Source organism: Triturus cristatus, chromosome 4_2, assembly GCF_964204655.1.
Source record: "Triturus cristatus chromosome 4_2, aTriCri1.1, whole genome shotgun sequence".
Classification (NCBI taxonomy): Eukaryota; Metazoa; Chordata; class Amphibia; order Caudata; family Salamandridae; genus Triturus; species Triturus cristatus.
Window position 1 is genome coordinate 678,508,723 of NC_140586.1, and position 26,087 is coordinate 678,534,809.

The following is a 26,087-nucleotide window of genomic DNA, read 5'->3' on the forward strand; positions in this document are numbered from 1 at the left end:
ACAAGTAGTATTGTGCACCGATGCTCATGAAAAAATGTACAGTCGGAACAATATGACATGTTTCCATATATGAAAGATTTAAAATATACACTGTAATCACATTAAAAAATGTAACATTGTCAATTCGAAATATCTGCTTGTCAGGGGGAAAAAGCGTCATATTGTAGATGTCGACTGTTGATTATCGTAAAATACTCTCGTTTAAAAATGGCCGCCCTGTTCGTATGTTCGTTCTTAGGTCCTGACTTTTACTTCCGGCAACTTTCTTTTTAACACTAGAGCGCTCGTTGATTCATTTGTATTGGGGCAGCCACATTTATTTGTATTTCTGTAAACAAATAAACGAGGAATGGATATGTTTGTGTTTACTCCGATTTTCTTATCCTGATTGCCGCCCTACGCTATACCATTATATCGCTCACTGTCAACGCGAGACGCCTCCATTGCCAATGAGTAATTATGGCCCGAAATCAGGAAAAGCAGCTGGGGAGGCTGAATCGTTTGTGGCTGGAGAAGGAGAGACAAGGTATGTTTAAAGCTCCTTGGTCTTCAGAATATAGACTCTTTAATGTATCGAGTTAACACTCACGTTGCCTTTCAGTACGTAGTTACCACAACTAAACAACCTTTAACCATACAAGTTAACCTCACCACTCTTCATCGTGTGCCAATCTGGAAGGTTTTTTTGAATTGTGTATTTATTTGTTAAATACCCTTTACATGAGCGTAGCTGCTCGCTGGCCCCATGCAATTCCCATGACTGTTAGCTAGTCTTGTTTTTTTTCTCCTAACAGTATTGAGCATGCTAGTACATAGTTTCAATTTCTATTATAAATATGGACATGCAAGTTAGTGGTTTTGTCATACCTCAGCTATCCATACTGAGTATCCAAATCTTAACTCATTATGTTTAAATACCTTCATAATCTGGATAATTGCAACATGTTCTAGTATGTATCCTGCAGTCATTCCCAATTTTGCAAAATCCTCCTTCCTACATTATGTTATGTGGATTTGTAAAAAGCACACTATCACCCGGTAGTGGAAGTACTCAAAAAGCCAGCTCTTCAGCTTCTTGTGGAATTCAAGAAGTGAGGAGGAGACTTTTATGTATACTGCCAAGTCGTTCCACTCTTTAGGAATGATGTAGGTGAAAGCTCTACCGCTGAATCCGTTTTTAGGTCTCGCAGACCTGTGTTGCAGCGTGCATGCGCTGTTCGCTCGCTCTGCGAGGCTTCTTGTAATGGGGATATTTCAGAAGTGGAGTTTAAGCCCTGCCCAAAATTTAGATTGGCTGGCGCCATCGTCCATGCTAAAAGCTAATTTCCGATTGAAAAGGAGGCTTCTTAGTCCCTCCTTGTTACCGCCCTCTCTCTTTTGGGACGGCCCATCCGGACTGGATCTTTTACATGCGGCGTTACACAGTCTCCTTCATTACTCAGTGTAGGCACTTTTTTCCCCATTAAAGTGAAAGCACAGTGTAAACAAGCGTCTGCCTTTGCTCAATGGCGACAGCTTGTTTTTAAATGAAGGCGATCTCTGAGAAATCGGCGGACAACGATCATTTTCCTATCCACCAGGGAACAAGAGTTTAAACACTTACAGTTGAGCTGATTTAAAAACGCATAAAAAAAAAAAAAAGTATAGCACCAGCAATACACTAATTACGTTTCACGCTTTATTAAAGGGAGAGTAGAACTAACGTTGGGAATTTTCAAATGAAAAAATACAGTAAAATAGAATTAGGGGGAAACGACAGGAGGTTCCATGGGACTGCTGCTCCCCGCCCCCTCCCCCTTGCCTTCCCTGCACACAGTGATCCCTGTCTCGTGTTAGCTAAAGCCATTTAACTAATCTAGCAATTTTTTTTTAGAAAAAGATCCTGGCAGCTGTCGTTCAATGCGAGGGCTCTCTATCAGTACAGGGAGGTTTTGCACAACAAATGCAGTTCTGTTTTTATACGTATATTATTTTATTTCCCACTGACCTCAGATATGAGCCGGTTACCCAAGAGTGCTTCCTTGTTCGGTAACCGGGGGTGCTGCTTCTGCATGTCAGTCACTTAGGCATGGAAGGAGTGTGCGTGTTGGGGAAGGGGGGGGGGGGGGTGAGGCATACATGGCATTTGTAGCCACGGGGTCTTTGTGCCCAGACAGACCTGCCTTAATTGATGCCCTCATTCATTGTATGCACTGGGTGGCTGCAGAGGGAGCCGGTGTATGGGTAATCAACCTGCTACTCCCCAGGTAGTGCTTTCCCGGCCCATGCTATTCCGGGGTCAACACAAGCCCTGTGTATTGTTTTACACTTTCCGTGGCACAACACAGCAGATAGTGCAGCGCGGGGCACGCGGCTGCAGGCCTTCCACTGTAAAACGTAAAACGTGTTTATTTATAACAGTGGACGCCACGTATTGCTCGTGTGTTTGCTGCAGTTTCTGTTCTCTGTTTAAAATACACAAGACATGGCATTGTATGTTTAACGTTATAAGGAGGCTTACATGTAGTGCACGTCTAATGACCAGCAGCCATGCCTTTACGTGCCACGTTTAGCGGTGTGCATTTAATAACGTGTATATAACTGTTTGACGACCTATGACGTGCTATTGTACGCTTCCTAGGCGAGCTGTTATAAAGTAGCACGTGCCGGATTAAGGAATTATGCTCTTAATATTTACAATGCACACTTGGTAATGGCCCTATTTTATACACCGTGCAATATTCCTTCCTTTACCCGATCTCCCCCCCCTAACTGTCCGCGACACCAGTGGCATGCGCACACATTCTCAGCGGGCCGATACATATCCCTATTCCAGTTTCTAGCTGCTGCTCTGTGTGTGCCTGTTTTTTTTTTACTTTTCTTTGGTAAGGAGCCCCGCCTTCTGATGGGAGGGGTGTGGGAGTGTGTTGGCCTTTGCGAATCACGTGATTGTGCACCTCTAGCTTGCTTCTGTATAACAAGCATTTTCAATGCAATAGGTCTCGCATTTACGCAAGTTTAAGCTCTTGGCATTGTAAATGACAATGCCTTTTATTTATGTTTTAAAAATGAAAACAAAAATAAAAGGCATTGTCATTTATAATGTCAATAGCTCAAACTCACTTAAATACGAGACCTATTGCATTGCAAATGCTTGTTTCATATGTGTGGGAGGTGGCAAATCTGAGTTTGGGCAAGTGGAAGTGTCTGGGAGGTTTGTGAAAGCAGGTGCAATTGTTGAGGTATGCTGGGTCAGTGTTATGTAGTGCCTTGAAAGTGTGGGTGACGGATTTGAATTGTGCTCATTTGTGTTTGGGTAGCTGGTGGAGGCCCTTCAGGTGTCGTGGGATGTGAGTGCAGTGTGGGAGGCTGAGAGTGATTATGACTGCTGAGTTCTGAATGGTCTGCTGCCTTTTAGTGACCAGCACCGAGAGTGGTCCCATAGTCCAGCTTGTTTGCCACAAGGGCATGCATTACCGGTTGCTTATTGGGAGCCCTTTGAATGTCTTTCTCAGCATCTTCATGATATGGAAGCATGAGACGGTGACAGCGTTGACTTAAGCAGTCATGTTGAGTGTGCTGTTGATGATGATGATCCCAATGTTCTTGGCTTGCATGGTGGGGGTAGGCGTTGGTCCTAACTTTGTTGTCCACCAGGCAGTGTCCCAGGGTGAAGTGCTCTTTCCCAAAATACCAATTGTGGTCTTATCAGTGTTCAACTTCAGACAGTTAGTTGTCATATTTCAGTCATCCAGGCATTGCACTTGATCTGGGTACTGTGCTTCTTCTCCATGAGAGCAAATAAGTTGTGTGTTATCGCCAATAGAGAGGACATTGATATCATGAAAGCAGATGATGTTGGCTAGAGGGATCTTGTATGTATTTAAGAGTGTCAGACTCTGGGATGATCTTTAAGGATCTTAACAGCTGAGGTCACAGGTGTCCTAGGTGTACGGAGCCAGGCTGACTGACTGAGTCCTTCCAGTCAGGTAGGAGCAGATTTGTCAGAAGGCCTATGCTTGGATTACGATATCTTGTAGGCACTGAATGAGGAAAGGATGGGATACCATGTTAAATGCTGCAGAGAGGTCCAGAAGGGTGAGGGATGCTGTGTCTTCTCCATTCAGAGTGACATATATGTCATCCATGGCGGTGATGATGGCACTTTCCATACTGTGGTTGGGTCTGAAACCAGACTGACTGGTATCGAGGAAATTGTGGAAACTGAGGTATTGGTGAGGTGTCTGTGGATGATTTTTGTCTGAGATCTTATCTGGGAATGGTAGCAGGGAGATCCGACTGTGGTTGGCGAGCTTGAAGGGTTCCCAGAGGATTTCTTTAGCAATGCGAGGACTGTTGATTGTTTCTAAGCATCTGGAAAGGTCACAAAATAGGTGGCCGTTAAGAATGGATGAGAGCATGGCTCTGATGGGTTGCAGTCCTCTGGAATAGGTGTGGTGGGGCAGGGGTCCAATGTGGTCCTTCAGCGATTCACCATGAAGTACATACACTGGGCTGCCTCCATCAGTGGGAATTATTCGGACTTGTTCCACTTGATGTGGAACCCCAAGAGCAGTCCAAATCTCTGAATCTCTCGCAACCCTGGGCTAACTTTTGTAGCAGGGTGACGGAGCAGGATGTCATCTGCATAAAGTGATAGTAACAGCGGACCTGTGTCGAACTGCAACCTTCACCAGATGTGCTTCTTCTGCCGGTGGCGGACCATGGGAACCATCGCCATAATAAATAAGGGCGGGGAGAGTGGTCACCCCTATCTCGTGCCCCTAGCCAGCGCAATTGGAGCAGTAAGTCAGCCACTGTCGCAGATGCAGACAGTTGGATGAGAATAGGGGAGCTGTATTTGAGATGTAAAGCCACAAGGGAGATCGAGTTTCCAAAGCTGTCCCACAGAAAAGGCCACTCGAGGGAGTCAAAGGCATTTGCTGCGTCAAGCAGGGCCACGGCTACTGGCACGTCAGGGGAAATTCTGTTGACCACGGAGAACAGCGTGCGCAAGTTTATAGAGGTAGATTGGTGGGGCACGAACCCCGACTGGAGTGAGGAAATAATGTTTCAAGAAGAATCGACAATCTACGTGATAGTACCTTCACCAGGATTTTAGTGTCAAAGTTCAGTAAGGGCAGTGGTCTGTAAGACTGACAATATTGGGGGTTCTTGCTGGGTTTTAATAGCGGGACCATGTTTGCCTCACGCAGTATAAGAAGTGGGGGGGGCGCGCCTGTTTCCAGGGACTCGGCCTAAAGCTCCAGCAGGTGTGGAGCAAGCAAGTGTTTGTGAATCTTATAGAATGTGCTCCGAGCCAGGAGACTTCGACCCATCCATAGAGTCCATTGCGGCTACAATCTCCTCTACTGAGATCGCTTCGCTGAGGAACTGTTGCTGAGGGTTGGACAGCCAGACCATGGCGATTTCAGACAGATAGTCCGCCAGACCACCACCCTCCTCGACGTAACTAGTGGTGTAAAGCTGAGTGTAGTATTGCAGCAGCTCCACCAGAATTTCTCCCCCATCTGTAGAACTAGCTCTGATATGTAGTCACTTCACCGTTGCGGTTGCAGCAATCTCTCCAATGTGCGGCCTGGGCATTTGCCCTCCCCGTACCGACGTGCCCTTGCATACTTCCCGAGGAACTGCACCTCATGGTCTGCGAGGTCACGAAACTCCGCCATTGCTTCCCGGCGGAGAAGTAACCCATCCTCCACCATCCCCCCCCCCGAGGCCCCGGAATAGAGCCCCCGAAGGGTCGCCTCCACACACTCCAAGGAGCGCCGTATATCGTGTAGTATACCAGCATGTTTCGCTATCACACTTCCACGGATATATGCCTTAAAGGCCTCCCAATGGCCTGTGTCTAACCTTTTTAAATGACTAAATCATAACCTTTTAGATTTATTGAAACCATTTCAGATTTTATTAAAAAAAACTCTTAAGAATCCCTTTTAACCAAGTTAAACTTTATAAATAGTTTTACTTTAGAAATGTTTATAATTTAATTGGCAAACTATGTGACCATAAGTGAAACATTTATTACCAAATGTCATCAGTTGTTCTGTCAAAAAACTGGAATTCAAACTAATGACGATGTGATTACGATGGCGTAACGATACCGTCACGCCATCGTAACGTGAATTACATGGCGGTGGGTGTCGCGGCGGACGGAATGTCCGTCTGCCGGTTTTCCGCCAGTCGGCAATCGTAACGATTGCTGGCCGGGCAGAGCTGGGGCTCAAATATGGTGGCGGTGCCTTGGGGGTACCTATGGTACCCCCCTACATGTCCATGCTCAAGGTGGCAGGCACTGTGCGGTGAATGCCACTTTGTGCATGGAAATGCACAACATGGCATTTTACCAGCAACACCGGCCGCAATGTTAAAATGCCGGATGAGACCGCCGCGGTGGTGGTTGCATTAGGAGTGCGGGACCGCTGCATGGCAGGCGGGCGGTCCCATTCCCTCTAGGATGGCGGGCGGACTCAGGTCCATCCTAATAGGCCACTAAGCATTTGATTTTTTTTTTTAAATGGTATGTCAGTAGAACTGAATTTGGCTTTTCACAGGCATGTATTCTGGAAGTGGTTTCAGTTGATTTTATTGTAGTTTTATTCTTGCTGTTCTTTATGTTGTGTGTAACATTTGATTTTTGTCTTGGCAGATGGTCATATAAAGGATTCACATCGCAACAGACCTAAACTGGTAAGGTCTGTTTTCTGAAAATAACCTGACGACAGTCCTCTTGTGTGAATCATCTTACCTGCTGCAGTTCATTTCTCTTTTAGTTTAAAGGTGAAGTCTGGCCGACAACAGTTAAAACAAGCATTTGCAATGCAATAGGTCTCGCATTAGTAAAACTTTGAGCTATTGGCATTGCAAATGCTTATGTTTGTATGTTTTTTGTTTAAAATATCCCAGTAGTAGCATAAGTAATAGCAAACGAAATTCCACGAAAGAAGGAAAGCGTGCAGTACTAGAGGCTGTTACTAGGTGTCCCTGTGGAGTTGTAAAGGGACCTCTATTAGCCCCATAAGGTACTGCACCTTTAATTGAATTATAATGAAAGATTGCTGCTGAGTACAAGTGTTCATTTGTTTTTATTGGAAGTAGAATTTTGTTAGCTTGCTTTTTAAAAATGCCCCATTCTTATTTATTTATTTTTTTTTGTTTGTGAAATACAGCTAAATAAACAAAAAGTGTGCATTTTTAAAATGCAAGCTAACAAAAATTAAACTTCGATTAAAAACAAATGGAAATGTATGCTCTACTATAATTTATCTGTTTATATTTGCATTAAGAATGCAATACTTTACAATTCCACAGGGGCACTAAGTAACAGCCTGTGGTACTCCACCCTTTCCTTGAGACCTAATATCAGAATAGAATTATGCAGTGGTGTAAGGCACAAGAGCGCATATTTTGTGGGGGGGGAATTTTGCAGCATTTGAGGGACGCTGCCCTTTAACTTAATATGTTTGAAGCTAAAGTGCACCGTGCCTTGAATGCTATTAAAGGATATCAGTAGAAATGGCTGCTGCAGGCACCATGTTCAAAGTGAATAAAATTACAGGGAGCATTAACAAGTATGAGCTTATTTTAATTTAGGCTTTTGCAGCCTTTGCGGTATGCCACGCATTAACCTTATATGTTAAAAGCTAAAACGTGCTGTGTGGTCAGTGCTAGAAAAGTAAATAAATAGAAAGTAAAGGCGAGCAGCCCCCATGTTGAAAGGGAAAGCTGACTATGATGTAAAGGCTCCCGTCTTTTTGAAAAATGTATTTCTTTTTATAGCATTTGCCGCACAATGTGCTTTAGCTTTAAACGGGTGAAGCCTAATGCACAGCATTCAGCGATTGCTACAAAAGTAAATAAATAGAAAGACGGCCATTGCACTCAGAATAACATCAATCCATATTTAAATAAATTATTTAAATTCCATACACACACCATTATCCAACTTCACACTAGCACACACACCATAAGATACAATTACAGCACCAAACACACCCCACGCATACACCTGCTCACCAATACAAGCACATACAATCACTAATATCATACTAACACTTACCCAACCTCCAACACAATACACTCTGACTCTTAAACGTGGAAGCTTATTCAGTTGCTGCCCATATTCTGTGCGGGCTTTCATGTGTGGAAGGATGCTCAGCTGCTGTCTCAAACTCACCCACGCACTGTTGCAAGCTTCATCATTGTGTTCATTTTAAAGTTACCACCATGAACTAGCAAGGGATGACTGCCTCCTTAATCACAAATCACAGAAAGTGAAGTTCAGAAGAACTCTATGTCTCCTACTTGTGTGGCAGGAAAGGAGTTAAAATTGTCTATTGGTAGATGGAAGGAACTAAGGGGCGATTAGGGCCCCTGTCACTGTTATTTATTGTGTCAACATGTTTCTGCCAAGGTTAGAAACCTATTAAGGTCACTGACATTCATCAAAACTTAAAGAGCCTTAAGTCATCAAGGCTAAGAATACCAAAAGTATTAGTGAACATTTAAGGGTGCAACTTAGGGATCCCTTAGAGCGGTCATCCTGATAGCAGAGCTGTGAGTAGGTAGGGGGAAAAAAACGATAAACTTCAAAACCAAGAAATAGCTCACTCAGACTGTCCTACATGCCAAGAATCACAACTTAGCTGTGGCTTGTGATGAAGCAGCCAGAGGCACCATGCTTCTGCCTACTGGAGCAACTGCTGCCGTTGGTAAAGATGTCCTGTTATGTTATGTTATGTTATGATAAAATAGATTTATAGAGCGCACAGCTACTCAATAGAGTATCCCGGCGCTGAGACAGAAAAAACAGATGCCGGGGAGAAAGAGAGAGAGAACCCAAAAAGGAGAAGCAGTTATATTGTTTGTTGGAACAGCCAGGTTTTCAATTATTTCCTGAACGCAAGCAGGTTAGCGACTTGCCTAAGTGGAAGAGGCAGCTTGTTTCAAAGTCCAGCCACTTGCACTTGGAAAGAGCGACTGCCGTTGCGGGATCTGAGATACTTAGGGGTGACCATAAGATGTTGATGAGCAGATCTAAGGGATCTGCCAGGGACGTAAAAAGAGACTCTTCTGCGGATGTACTACGCTCCCATACCATGCAGAGCCTTGAAAGCCAGGACCAGAGCTTTAAAGCGAATTCTGCTGCGGACAGGTGGCCAGTGCAGATTCTTTCTATGGTGGGAGGTCCGGTCTCTGGGCCCGAGATTCAGAACAGCCCTGGCTGCCGCGTTCTGCACCACCTGCAGTCAGTTGAGTAGAAACTCCGGGAAGCCCAGATAAAGGACATTGGCATAGTCCAATCTGGAGATGATAAGGGCCTGAATGACTGTTCTTCTATGCGGGGTTTGAAGCAAAAATAAAAACCTCCGGAACATCTTCAGGAGACTGAAACAAGTCCCAGCTACCGACTGAACCTGAGGTACCATAGAGAGGGCGTCGTCCATTTTTACTCCCAGGTTCTTTACAGTCCTGACTGCAGCCTGGGGAGGAGACATGTCTTGGGGCCACCGTTGTTTCCAGGCGCCCAACGGGGGTGGGGGGAGCTGAAGAAAATGATTTCAGACTTATCTGTGTTACATTTCAGATGGTTATGTTTGAATCAGGCAAAAGTTTCTTTCAGGCACTTGTTGATCTTCTCCCCGTTGAACTCCTCTCCCTTCCTGCAGCTGAACAGCAGTTGAGTGTCGTCGGCATACGATATTATTGTGACCTCGTTCTCTTCCGCCAGGGTAGCCACGGGGGCCATATATAGATTGAAAAGTACAGAGCTCAAGATAGAGCCCTGTGGCACACCCACACTTGAGGGTGGCATACTGGCCGAGAATAGAGGTGACCAGACCTCCTGATTTCTACCCTCTAAAAAGGAGGCGAACCACTTCAACACCTTATGGTGGTTGCACTCTCAATTCAGCAGCGAGAGTCTGACCTCTCATTAACTAATGCGCTCTGTAGACTGCAGTGTGATGCTCAAGACATCTGTGAATGTCTGAACTGCACCCGACTGAGAACACATATGCTGACATTCAGTGCAAGCGATCAAGGCTGGTTATACAAACCAGAGAGCAGTACATAAGAGGTTCATCGATCAGAGTCTGTGTTCTGGTACATCTTATAGTCCAGAAGCCACTAAACAAAAACAACATCTCTGTAAATGCTAGGTCCTGAGCCAGAATTTGCTAGAAAATCTACGTACACCATGGGGGAAAAGGAAAGTGGGTTTCACTTTGGGGCAAGAGGGTGTATTGATTCATATGTTCATAGCTACATTGGTGCACTTCAATGCTGATTGCAAAATGAACCTGTTCCACTACAGGTAAGTGAATGTAAAGTTTACACATTCTGGCCAAACCAGACACCAATTCGGGGGAAAAAACAAATATACTCTTTCATGTGTCCTTACGTGTTATTAATTTTTTGGTTTGCCCATTTCTGTATTTACTTATTAGGCCATTGTAAAGTAGGAATATTCTCAATGGCCCTTCTCTCGCTATCGTATTGGTGCCAACCATTTCGTGCACTTTTAGGATGGCAGAAGAGAGAGACGAGGCAGAAGAGAGTGACGAGCCAAAAGAGGGGGCGAGAGCACAGCAGCAAATGTTAGCAGAAGAGGAACGAGAAAGCTGGGCCTGGACCTCCTGTCGCCTGTGAGCTGCCATTCCACATGGATCACTTGGCACCATGCCATACGTCTGGAGATAGTGCCAGCCTGAATACTTGCAGAATGCAGTGACCACAGTTAGTCAGAAGGCTGAAGCGGCGAGACTTGTGCTGCCGGCCTTTCACACTGCAATGACAGGCGTTTCTGAAGGCTTTGTTCTGAACGCACGAGCCCAGTTAGTGATTGGAAGGGAGGGGGTAGAGGGATGGAGAGCAGAGATGGGGTGGGGAAGGAGCGGGTTGAAAATACAGGCCAGTGAAAGCAGCTGATCAACAGAGCTCCTAATAAGAGCTGATACATGCAAATTTCCTCGGAGACGAGCAAGCCCACAGCGGGGTCAGCTGCGAGGAGCAAGCTAAGACCAGTGTCCCCTGCTCAGAGGCAGACTGCAGCATAAACCACCTTCTCCGTCCCCCTGGCTCTGCTGGAGCCCCATGACTGATTGGGAGGGGGACATTGGAGCTTGGAAATAGACAATAAAGAAAGTGAGACCAGCCACGGCATCGCTGCTGGATGATGTTTGGTAGGTGGGAGGGGTGTTCTTTGCAGCCAAGCATTACGGTGCTCTAGTAAATAAATCAAAAGCCACAGCGATTGCTGCTTGATGCTGTTTGGGACGTGGGAGGGGGAGCCAAGGCGATTACTGCTCGATGCTGTTTGGGAGGCGGGAGGGTTGTTCTTAGCATGCAAGCATTACGGATGCTGTAATGGAGCGCTTATTAAAAACAAAAGTCCCTAAACAAAAAGAAAAACACCTAAAGTGTTAGGAAACTGTAGTTGGCCGGTGCTTCTCGCATACAAACGGAAGTGATGTGTCAAGAGCACCGGCCGATAAGGAGCCAGAAAACAAGAGCACTAGAGTTTATAACCAATGGTAAGCAACAGCTGTAATAACACTCAGTAGAGTGATTACAGCAGGTCTTGCAAACAGTGCATGCGCGCTGATGCTCGACCTAAAAAACCTAGTAGCTTTTTTAGGACACCAACGGATTTATTTGGAGCACAACAGTTCCTGATAATTGTGCCTGTGGGTGGGACACTCTTGATAAATCAACGTCTGTAATCGAATGTGTGAATATTGCAAAGTTATTTACCCTTGCTCAAATCGCCAAACCCAGAATAGATTTAACATTTACTACACAAAGCCCTTTTCCAACAAAAATATTTATATCAGCTTGACTAGACCGAATGACTTATTTAAATGATAATGTAAGTGACCTCGCCTAAGCAGCTTTGACCAAGGACAATTATCCCTTCTAAAATGTGTAGAAATAGCGATAAAGATAGACCAAGCTGAACAAACCTAAAAAACAATAGGTACATTGAAACTATTATGTACATTAGTTAGAGGAAAGCTCTTAGGAAAACTGAGATGGTGCCTCGCTTTCTGAGAAGTAGCATGAGAGGATGGCTGCAATGAGAGGTTAAAAATGGTAAATGTGTCTAAGTATCTGGTTCGGCCTATAAGCATTGAGGTTTCTTACATAAACTACTGAAGTATTCACAGTAACCGCTGAAATGAGGACATACTTGTAAATGAGGTTCATTGGATTATTTCTTGTATGCATCTCGTTGTCAGATGTACATGTTTGTAATTAGACCTGGATTCACACAGAATACTGCTTTTTCATGTCTGCAAGAATTGCAAAACAGAAAAAGGCAAACCAAGAAATATATATTTCCATGTTTTTGGAGGATTTGTTACACATGCACAAATTATCTTTCTTTGACAGTGCGTTAAATGTCATATTCAGAGTATTGTGTACACATTTGAATTAGAAATTCAGAAATTTTGCATCAACACAGTGCGTCATGTTTTTCAGAGAACCCCCTACTGAACAACTAGTTAAGTTTGTAGACCTGAGCACTTGATTAGTGTGATGGTTTGGTAACTTTTGTGGTGTGTAATGGCATTGGTATTGTTCTCTCCTGTTAGGTACACTTAACAGTATCTCTAACGGGAAGTGAATAATTAGGAAATCTTTTTCCTATCTACTATCCATTTTATTTTATGGACCGATATGACTGGTCTTGTCGACCTATGGACAGTGAGAGAAAGCTAACCACCCTCTGAAAGCATACATTTTCCTCTAAACATGTCAGCTGATTGGGAAATGCTGATTGACATATTTCACTTTTATGTGTGTTCAAGGTAAAACTGCAGAAATCCCGTGCAGGTGGCATCAATGTCAAATAGCAAATGTGGAAAGAAGGCGCCAGGATTACAGTGCACTATGCTGCACAGAACTGGAATTTTGTCTGTGCTCCTGGAGAAAGTGTTTGAGAAGCCTGTCTCCCCTGACATCTATGGCTTGGTATCCCAAGATCAGTTTCTAAAATGTTGGGGACATTCGGGGTACCCAGAAAGAAGTTATTCGCTTTTTGATAAAGTTGGGAGCTACCCATGTACAACTTCTAAAGGACTGTTACAAGGTGCCAAGCCAACCAAAAAAAGAACGGCCGTTGGTGGGCATTTTTGTAGCTCTGTTTGTTGTGTTTGAAGCTTTTGAGTGCAAAGATCAAGGCTACCGCAGCAGGAGCAGAATAAGATGGTATCTGCCCTTTTTAACCATGTACAGCAATAGCATACAACCTTGCCCTGTTGAAGGATTTTTAACTTCCTAGAAGTTTATAAGCCTTAAAGTAAAACTGTTGATCTTAACAAACTGCTGTCACGTGTTACCCGACCCTCAAGCCATCACAGTCGTGTGTTCTAGCCTGCATGCCCCATATAGTAGAATTGATTTTAAAGTTTCCTACTTTTTTCTACATTTTATTTTTACTTTTTGTTTAAAAATTAATACCTTCTCAGCTACGTAACTAATTTGTGTCATTAAATTATTAAATTGTATTTTCTGTTTCTAAATGTATATGTCTAAATTTTCTGTTCTTGGTATGGATTAAAATGTTTTTTTGGCCCTGTTCAATGCCACATGGTTTTTCTTCTTGGGAATCTCTGTCCACTTGTCCAAGGATCCCAAAGCCCTGTTTTCTGTGATATAGAAAGAAACAAAGGGCTATTTTGCAAGGATTCTTGTCACCCGGTTTCATTTTAGATAGAAACAAAAAGAAGATTGAAATTAAGGCAAAGGAGCCTTCAGTGCAGGCCGCCTTTTATTTATGTGGAAAATACACATTGGCAGAACAGGATGCTCATTCACAGTTCTCTGCATATCACTGCTGGTGTGGAGTTCAGGCAAGGTCTGTGGGGAGAGAACTGGCATAGAGGCAAAAGCGATGGCAGGGGGGGAAAGAGTGGGAAGCAAAGTGTGTTGGATTTTTTAGGGAAGAAGAGGAGAGAGAGGTGGAAGTGATGGCAGAATGGATGGGAGCAGTGAGACACAAGGGAAAGAGGTGGAGGGAGACACAAGGAGCGACACATGGTAGGGTAGGCCTGGGTGTAACAGAGCAGCCCACGGGTGGGAGAACGAGGCGCATGGCACAGAATCAGATGGAGAAATAAATGGCAGCAAGCAGGAGTAAGTTAGGAGGGAGCAAGCAGAGCAGACTATAGGGGTAAAAGAGTCACTAATGCAGTTCAATGTAAGTACTCGGTTGGAGGTAGGTGGATACTGCCAATAGCATTAAGTGAGATAGAAATTCTTCCAAAAGACAACTGGTTGAATGAGGCGGGCTCAAAGTCCTCTGTTAACTATATTGGAGACAATAGGTCTGTTTGACAGCTGCAATGTCAAAATCCTGGACTAAAAATGTGAACTACATTATCATTTTTGTACTGATTTAGTAAAGCATTTTTATACTTAACATTTATAAGCCAAAACGATGTACACCTTATTCTTCTTTTTTATTAACTGATTGTTGACACTTTTTGCAGTTTGGTTTTGGCAGAAGCATGAGCTTCATCACCTCTTTGTGTTGTGTGTGATACTATTTTGTACACTCGAAGAGTGGCCCCAAGATGTCTTTTAGTAACCTGCTGCATTCATACTCAAATAATGTGACAGTCTAAACTGGAATGCTGTCTCCTCCATTGGGTTTCTCTGCAACGTCTGGCACAAAGTTCTCAAAATATTTATTTTTATTCTAGGATATTTTTATGTTCTCTATTCAACACAGATTTAGGCCTTCACTTATGCTGTTCACATGTAACACTTGCAAAAGAACTTTCTAGCTTTTAATAGATCTTATATTTCTTTTAACAGTCGACCTTGAACTCTGCTACAGCAGTGAAAAAGTGGATACCAAGTATTAAAAAGGAAATTGAATATTTCTTGGAGGTAAAGTTTGTCATTATATCCTTCCTACAGCTTTTGTATTTAAAAATCATGACTTAGCTCCTTTCTATCTATCTATCTATCTATCTATCTATCTATCTATCTATCTATCTATCTATCTATCTATCTATCTATCTATCTATCTATCTATCTATCTATCTATCTATCTTGTCTTCATATGACGTAATGAGATAGGATACGCATATGGACAACAAGAGACATAGTTTACAAGCATAGAATAAAATATCTTCATAACATTGAGAAATGGAAATCAAGAGGTAGGTACAGCAATGCAATAAATACAGTGTAAACCGTTTTACAGTGCAGGCACCTCATAGAGTCCGAGACAATATATTCTCAAATTGACCATAGTGAAGTCATGGTAAAATACACATTATGATTCTCAACTTTACCCAATAAGTGTGAGATTTACCAAAATCGCCCAAATGTCGAAATTTTGAATCTATTTTATTCTCTCCCCAGCTAAAAGGCCCTTGGTGCTCGTCAGACAATTTCCACTCTTTCTCTCAAAATGTGTCTTAGGTGCATTTGAGTGATAAAATATGACAGTTGGCGCACCATGTACACATTCATACATAGACACAACCATACACACTGAACATGCATGTATTGACACCTACACAGACACGTAAAAAACACTGCTGCCCACATTCACATAACCAGAAATGTTTATGCACACACACATGCACACTAAAATAAACATAACACATACACATGCACAAAAACAACCTCTGAGGCCTTTCCCAAACGTTGTAGTGGGGTTCTCGGTAGCAGGGGTCACACACACACAGGGGTGTGGATGTTGTCATGTCTGCCATTGTGTGCCTTTTAGAATAGTTTAAGTTGTTCATCAAGACAGTTTGATGGAGAAAAAGGTGCACTAGGTATCCCTATCCCTTCACTTGCTAAAGGCCTTGGGTTGGCATAGTACATGCTGGCTTTCTCAGAGTCAGCTCCTTATGGAGGGGATAGATGAAGAGGTGCCGGAACGGAAAGGGGTGCGTAGCATGAGAGGGTGATATCACCCCAAACGGGTGACTCCAATTAAACAATCCCAAGGACATGGGGCAACCATGCATGTCACATATTGGCTAACTAATAGACTTTTAGCACAACATCTCAAGTACCAATAGGAACATATTTAACTAGTACTGATGTTCTGTGACCAGGGAATAGGTGGTCTTTTGCATGGCACAGAGCATAGGGGACCATTTACTGCAAAAGTGCATTTCATCTAGACAAGCTAGAAGAGGAGGTTAAAGGCGACAGTATATGTCTCACATCGTTCATTGACTACAACTCTTGGGAAAGGTCTCCATCTGCTCCTTAGTTTCACACAACAGGCCTAAATATATACACTTGTAGAGTATGTGCATCACATCGTTCATTCACTACCATGCATTTTACATTTTAGGGAACGCCCAGAAAGCATTGTCTCTCTAGTTTTCCTCAACCTGTAGTTATGTGCTACAGCCTTCTTATAATCTAAGTACCATGCATAATATGAACTGATACCAAATTGTACTGTTTGTTATTCATGTTGCTAGAATAGCAAATTTAGAGCCTGATTTAGAGTTTGGCTGACAGGGTACTCTGCTGTAAACGTGATAGTGTGCCTTCCCCACCAAACCCTTGTTCTGCCCACCTCATTTAGTAACGGGCAGACTTAAAAATGACTTAGTCGGAGACCTCATTGGCTACGTTGATGGAATACTTCCTCCGACAGCCTTTAATGAAGAGGGGCTGTCCGAGAAGGACATTACACTGACCATCCTATTTGGAGCTGACGGTGTGATGTATTTTTATTCCTGTCCATCTCAGCCAGGTGAAAAAATAATCATACCCCCACCCTTCTCCCGGGACCAGGGCCCGGGCTTTCTGCCCATATCTACTCATATACCTCTAACGAGTTACGTACTCTCCATCATAATTGGCCCGCTACCCCTCGCCTAAAACGAAAGCTCTCCTCCTGCGGGATTTTATCCCCCTGTCACACTCTGCCAGTACTCCCCCGCCCATTGCATAGAGAATGCCTTCCTGTCCCTCCGACAGTCACTCCCAATCTCTCCTACCCCACCAAACGGGCACTGAAGTTCTATAATCTTAATACACGGTCTTTACCTAAAAATCAATTAGAAATCTTCTACCTTCTTGAGTCTGAAAAACCCGATGTACTTCTTCTTTCTGAAACCTGGCTTACGGATGACTCTCTACCAGACATCCTAGCCGCTATCCCCACGGGATATTACATACTACAGACCAACAGATCTTCTGGACAACCTGGAGGTGGTGTGGCTGCGATCATCCATCACCAGTTACAGTTTACCGCCTTAACTGTCACCAGCATTCCCTCTGTCGAGAGTCGTGTCATTAAACTTGAGTCCTCTCATGTTCCTCTCATCTGTGCTCTGTTCTACCGGCCTCCCCTTTCCATGCCCTCTTTTCCTTAGTTAGTGGGGGATTTAATCTCCCAACTAATTATAAACAACTCCAATTTAATGATAATCGGTGATTTCAACTATTGGCCCTTCGACCCCAAAGAAACACCCAATTCCCGAGAATTCACAGATCTCCTCTCGGGTCACAACTGTACCCAGCATGTCTGCACTGCCACTCACACCAAAGGGCATCTCCTGGACCAGCTCTGGACAGCCAATCTGTCCATCTCCTCCTTATCCATTTCTCCATGTTCTTGGTCCGATCACTATTCTATTCAATTCTCTCTGAACCTGCCCCGGCCAGTAAAACACTTAATACTGGATAAACTCCTAACTAGGAACTGGAACCGGGCCAACAAAGACGAGTTCTGCTCCTTACTCTCTACGTCTTTACCCATAGAAGTTGACTGTCTCAATGCTCAAGCAACTGCCATCAACAACTGGCTATTTTCAGCCAGTAACATTGTTGCCCCCTGTAAACTCCCCACAAACAGGCGGCCTCATGACGCCCAGCAGTGGTTCACAGAGGACCTCAGACATAAAAAACTTCTCCTTAGACAAGCAGAACGATGTTGGAGACGAAATTATTCTACAGACACAAAAGACATCTTCACTAGGCTCCTAACTGAATATAAAAAATCCATTATCATGGCTAAATCCTCATATTTTTCTTCAAAAATTACGAGTTCGACCACCAAAACCAAAGACATCTTCTCTATCGTAAATGAATTATCTCTGCCTGATAGAGTAACTGTCAAACCCGTACCCACCCAACACCTTTGTGACGCCCTTAACGATTTCTTCATCCAGAAAATTTCCACTATCAAAAAGAGCATTCCTCCGGTCCCCACCCCCTCGAGACTGGGGACCTCGCCTAAGAACACACAAGTATTAGACCAACTACCTCTGATTTCCAAAGAAGAATTTTTCACACTTTTAAAAAAGGTCAGCTCCGGTTCTCCCTTAGATCCCTGCCCTCCCCTCCTTCTCCAAGAAGCTTTTTTCTCTTGCCCCGATCCCCCGCTCGCACTTCTTAATAATTCACTAAAAACAGGCGTGGTTCCAGTTTCCTTCAAAGTGGCAGAGGTCATTCCCATTTTGAAGAAACCCCATGCTGACCCCACCAACCTCACTAATTATCGCCCTATTTCCCTCCTTCCTTACCTGAGCAAGATCTTGGAAGCACATGTTACGCAATGCCTTGGCTCCTTTATCGAACTCTCGTCCTTCCTTGACCCCCAACAGGCGGGTTTTAGCCCGGCACACTCTACTGAGCTGGTCATACTTGCTGTTATGAATAAGCTCCGAAAGGGGGCCGATAACAATCTCTCCCAAGCCCTCGTCCTTCTGGACCTCTCCGCCGCTTTTGATCGACCGTGTCAGGGATGCTGGCGTTCATGGCACGGCCTTAAAATGGTTCTCCTCTTTTTTGGAGAGCCGTTCGCAAGCCGTTCGCCTTGATACCTTTTCCGCCAAAGGGACCACTCTAACTTGTGGGGTACCACAGGGGTCCTCTCTTTCCCCTCTCCTGTTTAACCTTTACATGGTTCCCTTAATTCATTCCCTCCGCAATTTCGAGGTAGCATGCTTCAATTATGCGGATGACCTCCAACTTGTGTTTAACATTAATTCTTCCCCCACCTCTGTTTCTAGCTTTCAGGCCACTCTATGCTTCATCAGGGACTGGATGAACGCGAGCCAACTCAAGCTCAATCCGGACAAGACCGAGCTGGTTCTGTGCAGTACTTCCAATCCGTGGAACAATAATTTCTGGCCCCCCACTTTAGGCAACCCCCCTCTACCTACCAAGTCGGTTAAAAGCCTTGGAGTAGTAATCAGTAATGACTTGTCCATGAAACCTCAGATCGGTGCAGTTACATCTTCATGCTTTTTCCATCTTCGCAGAATTCGCAAGATCTCCAGATTCCTTACCATCGAGGCCCTCACGGTGGTTCTCATGGCCTTGGTCATTTCTCGGTTAGATTATGCCAACTCTCTCTACGTTGGTATTCCTGTCTATCAACTCCATCGCCTTCAACTGGTCCAAAATCAGGCTGCGCGGCTTATTTTCCATCAACCACGTAATCAACACGTTCGCCCTCTGTTGAAACGCCTCCATTGGCTTCCTGTAGCCAAGCGCTGTCTGTTCAAACTGGGCTGTACTATTTTCAAAGCCCTAGCTGGTCTGGGGCCGGCGTTCATCCCCTCCTTAATCTCTCGTTACACCCCGACTCGTGCTCTTCGTTTGTCTCATGCCAACTTTCTCACCACCCCTCGATTTAACCGGAAAAAACATGGCGGACTTAGCTTTTTCTTTTTGGCACCTCAAATGTGGAACTCCCTCTCTTTGGAACTTAGACTTGAAACATCTTTTCCACACTTCAGATCCCTCCTGAAAACTCTTTTATTCACGCAAGCTTACCTATAACCTCCTGACCTAGTACATTATTGCTGTAGCGCCAAGAAACCGCTGGGTGTACGTGCGCTTTATAAATATATTTAACATAACATAACATAACAGTTCCAGAGGCACTAAGCCTCCTGGCATACGACACAGGACCCCGTCCTGTTGTTGCAGTGCCACAAGTTAGTGGTGTTGTCCTTGAGGACCTAAACCAGCCTTCTCTTGATGGTTGGTACGAAGGTTTTCAGTGTCAAATGAATGGCCCACAACTTCAAGAAACTGATGTGGAGGCTGATCTCCACTTCTCCCTTGTGGCCTCCCCAGCCCAGCAGCAATGCATCCATCACCACTGTCAGTTCTCGGTAAGGTAGGGCGAGGTGTCTATCACCAGTCCAACTGCGGTCAAGCAGCAACCATTGCAGGTTTTTTGCTCTCCGAAACCTGGATGGAATCGGATAGATCCTTTTGGGGCTGAGCCCACCACTGCAAAGCCTGCATGTGCTATTTGTAATCGTACGCAAGCAGGAGGCCAAGAGGTCTCAGAGCCACTGTTACTGAGATACAGGCCTGAGAATGAAACATCTGGATCATAACCTGAATGTCCTGGACTCGCTGAACTGGAAGTGGTGGGAGGGAGAGAATGTTAAAAACTGCACCTTTATACAGAGTGGCTCAAATGAGCAGAAGTCTCTGCAAAGGAGTCGGGTGTGACTATGGCTTGCTGATTGAGAACCCCAAAGAGGATAAAAGGTTGACTGTAGCCCGCCTGCCTTTAACAGTCAGTCATGAAGGTATGGAAGACTGGTATTCCCAGTCTCCAGAGATGTGTTGTGACCACTGCCATCACTTTCATGAACACCAGAGAGACGCTGGGAAGGTGCATGGGGAGCACAGAAAACTGAAAATGCTCTTGGGCCAACTCGAACCAAAGGTAACGCCTTTGGGACTACAGGGTAGGGATCTGAAAATGGTCATCCTGCAGGTCCAGTGGTTCCATCCATTTTCCTCGAGCCAGGGCAGATAGAACCTGGACCAAAGTGAACTTCTTGAATTTTTCCTTTTTCGAGAAGACATTAAGATCTAAAATAAGATGTAGGACTCTGTACTTTTTTAGCATCAGAAAATAATGGAAAAAGCAAAGAGCCCCTGATTTCCAGTGCTGGCACCCTTTTGTGTACAAATGACCGGAAGCATGGACTAAAATTAATCATAGGTTTATTCTTGGAGAAGATTTAAGGGTGGTGCTCCCTCTCCAGCCAGTGACTGCCTGGCAATGGAACATTCAAGCCATAGATCACAAGGCACAACAGAACACCTTTAAGAAAACATTCTACAAAGTATAAAGCATACTATGCTTACAGTTACAACACACCTTCTTAATGGCTCCTTTGTTCAAAATAGCCTGGGAATCCTGCGGCAAAATGGACAAATGGTCTTCTGAAAGTCACTCTGATGTGGGTGGGATATGCAGCAGGTCTGACTGGAATGGCTTGGCGTACTCCTTTTGAATGATTTCTCATATGTGATACTCTGTCTCAATGGAGGTAATAACTTGTCATGCCTCCTAAAGGATGGCCATGTGCTGCTGAGGGTAAAGTAAAGCGGCATGGAAGCTAAAGCAGGGGACTGGGCAGGATTCTGCCCATGCTGGCCTGGACATTGTTAGCTAGATCCTCGATTCTGGCCTCGAAAGGCCTGGGTGTCTGTTACTGGGGCGGAGGCCCTTTGCGTTGTCCTTGTACTGAACTCTTTCTGAAGGCTCAAAAGGGGTGACATTGTTGAGGATACTGCAGCTCGGGCTTAAACAGGCCAGGAAGCATGTTTTGGCCCTTTTTACAAAGCTCTACAGTGCCGCGTCTGCCTTATCTGTGAACAGACAGGTGTCGTCAAATGGCAGATTAAAAATCCTGTGTTCTCATTCACATGTGGCACCGAAGTTCCACGCTGATACTGACTGCCGTACTTAATCAGTCAGTGTTCAGTTTAGAATGGATTATGTACTTTGCTGCATCCTGGCCATCCTGGATGACCTTTGCTAAATTGGAACAAAATTCCTCAGTGACGATCAACAAAGATTTGCTAACCATATGCCATAATGCGTGCAAGTCACCCTAAGAGGCAGCTAGCACTGATAGAATGAAGAGTAAAACTGGCAGAAACACTGGTTTACCGAATTCTTCCATATGTTTGGACTCCAATTCAGAGGGTATTCTGGGAAATTAGTTCAGGTTAAGCCTGCTTTTAGAAGCCTATATAACCAGGCTCTGGGGTGTAAGATGCTGTGTAAGAAAGGCAGGCTCTCCCGGAGTAGGTTAGTGACATCAAGCTATTTACCGGTGGACAAGAATAAGGTTTGGCCCAGGTGCCCATTAATGTATCCGTAAATGCCTTTAACCTCATTGGAAGGTAGCTGCAGGAACAAAATTCAGCTGCCTGCAGGATGAGTGCAGCAAAATAAACTGATAAATGTATAAATTGGCATCATCGTAATATTCACCATAATCTCCATTGTCCTCTAAAAAATGATGCTGTTTGTGGTCAGAATCTGATCCAACCAAGTTGGGGAGGGATTGTTGACGATTTCCCGGTAGGGTAAGTGTCTTTTTAGGGTCAGAATGAGGCTGGACTGGTTGTAGCAGATGACGCCACTATGAAGTGAGACAAAATAATGGAGTCCTCCTCCGGTGTTCATCAGTGTCCGTGTTGATGTGACGAGGACCAGCACAGGTCTTAGCACTGGGATCAAAAACTGGTTGGGCATCTGTCTCAGAGGCAGGGCGGACACCCAGGCAGGGTCAAGAGGCACAGATGGCATGAAAGATGGATCAGTCAACAGCAATACAGCTCGAGATCTCCCTGAATCTGTAAAACTTGAGGATGTGCCAGGGGGAATGGTAGGGTGTCAAATAGGTGCAGCATGGCTTCTTTGAAAGACTCTATCTGCTACAAAGTGGCAAATCATCCCGGAAACTCTGATTAAATCGGAATAAGTTGAGGGATATGTTCCTCGGTATGGGACTGGAACAAACCGATCGGCTTGTTGATGTTCATGCATCTTCTCTGTTTGAGAGTGGCAGACCGTGATGAATCAAGCTTAAACTTCTTGCTTTTCTTTTTCTTCTGCTTAAGACTTTTTAAAGGGAGGAGAATCTGTTGTGAGAACAGTCTCAAGAGAAAGCCTGCACCCTTGACCAGAAGCAGGATTTACACGCCATCCAATAGTGTTCAGCAACATACAGTTTGGCTTTGTGGTCCAGAATTATCTTGGAGGTTATCTGGGTGCAGTCCCTGCAAGCCTTGGAGTCATGAGTCAACCATAGTCTCCAGAGGCACCCTGTGGCTTTACGTGGTGACATGTTCCCCTGCACACTGTAGAAACATTTTCTTGCAAAAAATCTTGTTAAAAACAACGAAAATGTTTAGTAGCAAGCTCCAGATCAGAGTCCGAAGGCGCAGAAAGAAAGGAACTGCCACCAATGCGTAAGGGTGACACTTGTATCCGGGTCCGATGTGACTTCCAGGATGGGACTAATCTGATGTGGAGCCGCACTTGTCACTTATTGACACAGTGGAGCAATGCTGAGAAAAATGTCCTGATCCAGTCAGGCGCCTGAGGATATTAACAAGGCTAGGAATCTGCAGTTAGAAGTATCCATCGGCAAAACTGCTATTGTCAAGGATGTTATCCAAAAGATGTCTCTGGACATCATCTTCCTGAACAGTAAGAAACATTCAGTGGTGTTTGCTGGACCTTCTTCATATTCTTGAATTGTACTACTTTCGGTATACCTTTACATCTGCAATTAAGTACTTTATTCTCATCCGGCTGCTGCTCTTTATATTGATCCATGTCTCTCTATACTATGTTTCATAATCAACAGGGTAGTCAACAAGGCTGACCGATTTTACCAAATCTGTTCGCTCTGTAGATTGCGCCTTTGCTTACTACCTTTAAATCCCCCTCTGAAATCAGTCTGTTAGGAATTGCTTCAATGTGTCAGAAGTAGTTGTCTATGCATGACTTTGCTATCTTTACCTCTCCTGTTGACATTACTTTGCCAGTCATTAAAATCCAAGCAAAAGTTTTTGGGATACTTTCAAGGCACACAATGAACTGTTGCAGGTAATCTATTTCAGTTCAGGGGAAGCTGCTATTTCTAATTCAGTTGTCAAATATTTAGAGATAAATCTGCATAGTAACTATGATCAAATGTAAGCTGTACATTTTTAAGCACTTCAGAGAAAGCCAAACACAAATTTAAAAAAGTTCCACACCTTGCCTCTATCAGTTCTCAGTCACATTAATCTTGTTAACATAGCCCTACTGCCTGCCTGCCTTACTCAGACTATCACGTTATATCCCACATTAGTTCTTTAAGAGGCTCCAGTCTATCATTGCTGTCTTTGTTAGATATTTCAAACAAAACCACAGGGCATATCTATAGTTAAACTTGACCTTCGCTGCAGGCGTCCCAAATCTACAGAAATAACCAGTAGCATTACTGGACAGCTTTAGGGAGCTTCATTGTCCAGATCATGAAATCCAAATCTGTAGTCCCGATGCTTGCGGTCATTGCCATGTTCCTTTTGCCTAATCTAACTCGCCAGAACCATTTCTTTATATTGATCCATCTGAAATGTTTGCCGCTTGTAAAGCCGAAGACCACTTGTACTGAGGGGTGCTTAAAAAAAAACTGTTATGATTTGAAGATTACAGCTCTTTCATGTGACACTTCCTTTTGGTGTTATGTGTTATTTTAATCTAATACAACAAATACATTGGCATAGCCCTGGCAACAGCAAGGTATCAATCATTTTGGTACAGTTAAGAGACTCAACAGATGTACAATATTCTAGAAACTTTGTCCTCGTTATTGCCTTACTAGTAGTGCTCAAGTACACCCTGCTAAGGCAGTAGTTGAAATCGCATTTTCCTGGACTTTTTAATATGAAGCCTCGGCCTTTGTCACAGCCTTTTTATATTTATAAACTATATCTTGATATCTGGTTATTAATCAGCATAACAGGACAGTACACACAGACTTGACAAAATATCTAACACCTGGGCTGAAGAATACTGTACTATCATAACTGTGGAAATATTAAGTGAAGCATTCACTATTATGAGATTTTAACAGCAGTTCAGCCAACTTACATAAGCAGAAATTCCATATCTTCTCAAGGAGATACTATATGTCTAGGTGGTTGTTTCGACGATGCTTGAAGTCTTTGGCTCTAAATATTATTTTCTAGGTGCAGGTTTGTCGGTATGAGTACTAATACCCTGCTATTCTAAACTATTGGTTAGAGTTATGTTTCAAGATTACCTCAATTTAAATTAAGGATTTTGTTTGATTAGCTATATGTATTACATTTGAGTTAGATTATAGTATATAGGTCCCTGACTGGTCCAGAGCACATTTAATTAATTCCATGCCACTTCGACATTTGATTCTGGCTCGTGTGGCTGAATAAAGGTTCCTTGTAATCAAATCTTTGGCTGCAGGACTGAATACCCTATTGTCAGGACAAATTACCCTTGTCTTGTTTAGACCAAATTGCCCCCACATAACTGCATATTTGACGTAAGCCATTAGTCTTGCCATTTCTTAATTTAGTATTGTTAATGTAAGGTTGAAGTATTCCTCCCATAGAGAGGAGGTTATTTGACATCAGTTATCCTAGTTAATCTTTGTTTTATCTGGATACAGACAGTCTTAGTTGTTTGTTGCGGATTTTCAATGTCCCTGATTATCTGTACAGGGCACTTCCATATAACAGATGTTTACACATTGTGTTGTTAAATTCACAATATGGCTTTGTCGTGATCTAAAATAGTGCCAATAATTAATTTAAAATGTGAGGGATAATGGCACGCAATGTGAGTGTGTGTGTTGTAGGAATTCAAAAAGAATGCAACCCTGATACTTTGCCTACGCTAATGTTTACTGTATTTATCACTTGCGCTACCATTTTGTTTCTTGTTTATTTGTTAATTTGTTTGCATGTTTGTTGATACATTTGAAGCTATACCTTTGTTTGTCAAATATTGGTAAAATATATATTTATATTATTGTGGATTTTTTATATGTATCACCATCTACACTTAGTTTTGCACATGTTGTTAGGGAGCATTGTTTTATTTATTATTTCGCAGCCATTTTAGAACTGATTATTCATAATAATTCATAATGCCTTTTCAGCAGGTCATTTATGGTACTTGTTATTATTATTGTCAAAACTCTTTTTCAATATATATATTATTAATGGTGAATCGACACTGGCATCATTAGGCACTTGCCATTATTTAAGCCATGGTTGGTACA

The 26,087-nt window shown here is 43.6% G+C and overlaps 1 protein-coding gene across 1 annotated transcript in view; it reads left to right on the forward strand.

Annotated features, from left to right (window-relative positions):
• The first annotated feature begins 267 nt into the window (after positions 1-267).
• LOC146834892 (uncharacterized) overlaps positions 268-26,087 on the forward strand; it is a 47,243-nt gene continuing 21,423 nt past the window's right edge. The window contains exons 1-3 of the mRNA XM_085602493.1: positions 268-526; positions 6,653-6,693; positions 14,827-14,901. Coding sequence (XP_085458619.1) covers positions 460-526; positions 6,653-6,693; positions 14,827-14,901 — 183 coding nt within the window. The 5' untranslated portion in view covers positions 268-459. The remainder of the gene's footprint in view (positions 527-6,652; positions 6,694-14,826; positions 14,902-26,087) is intronic.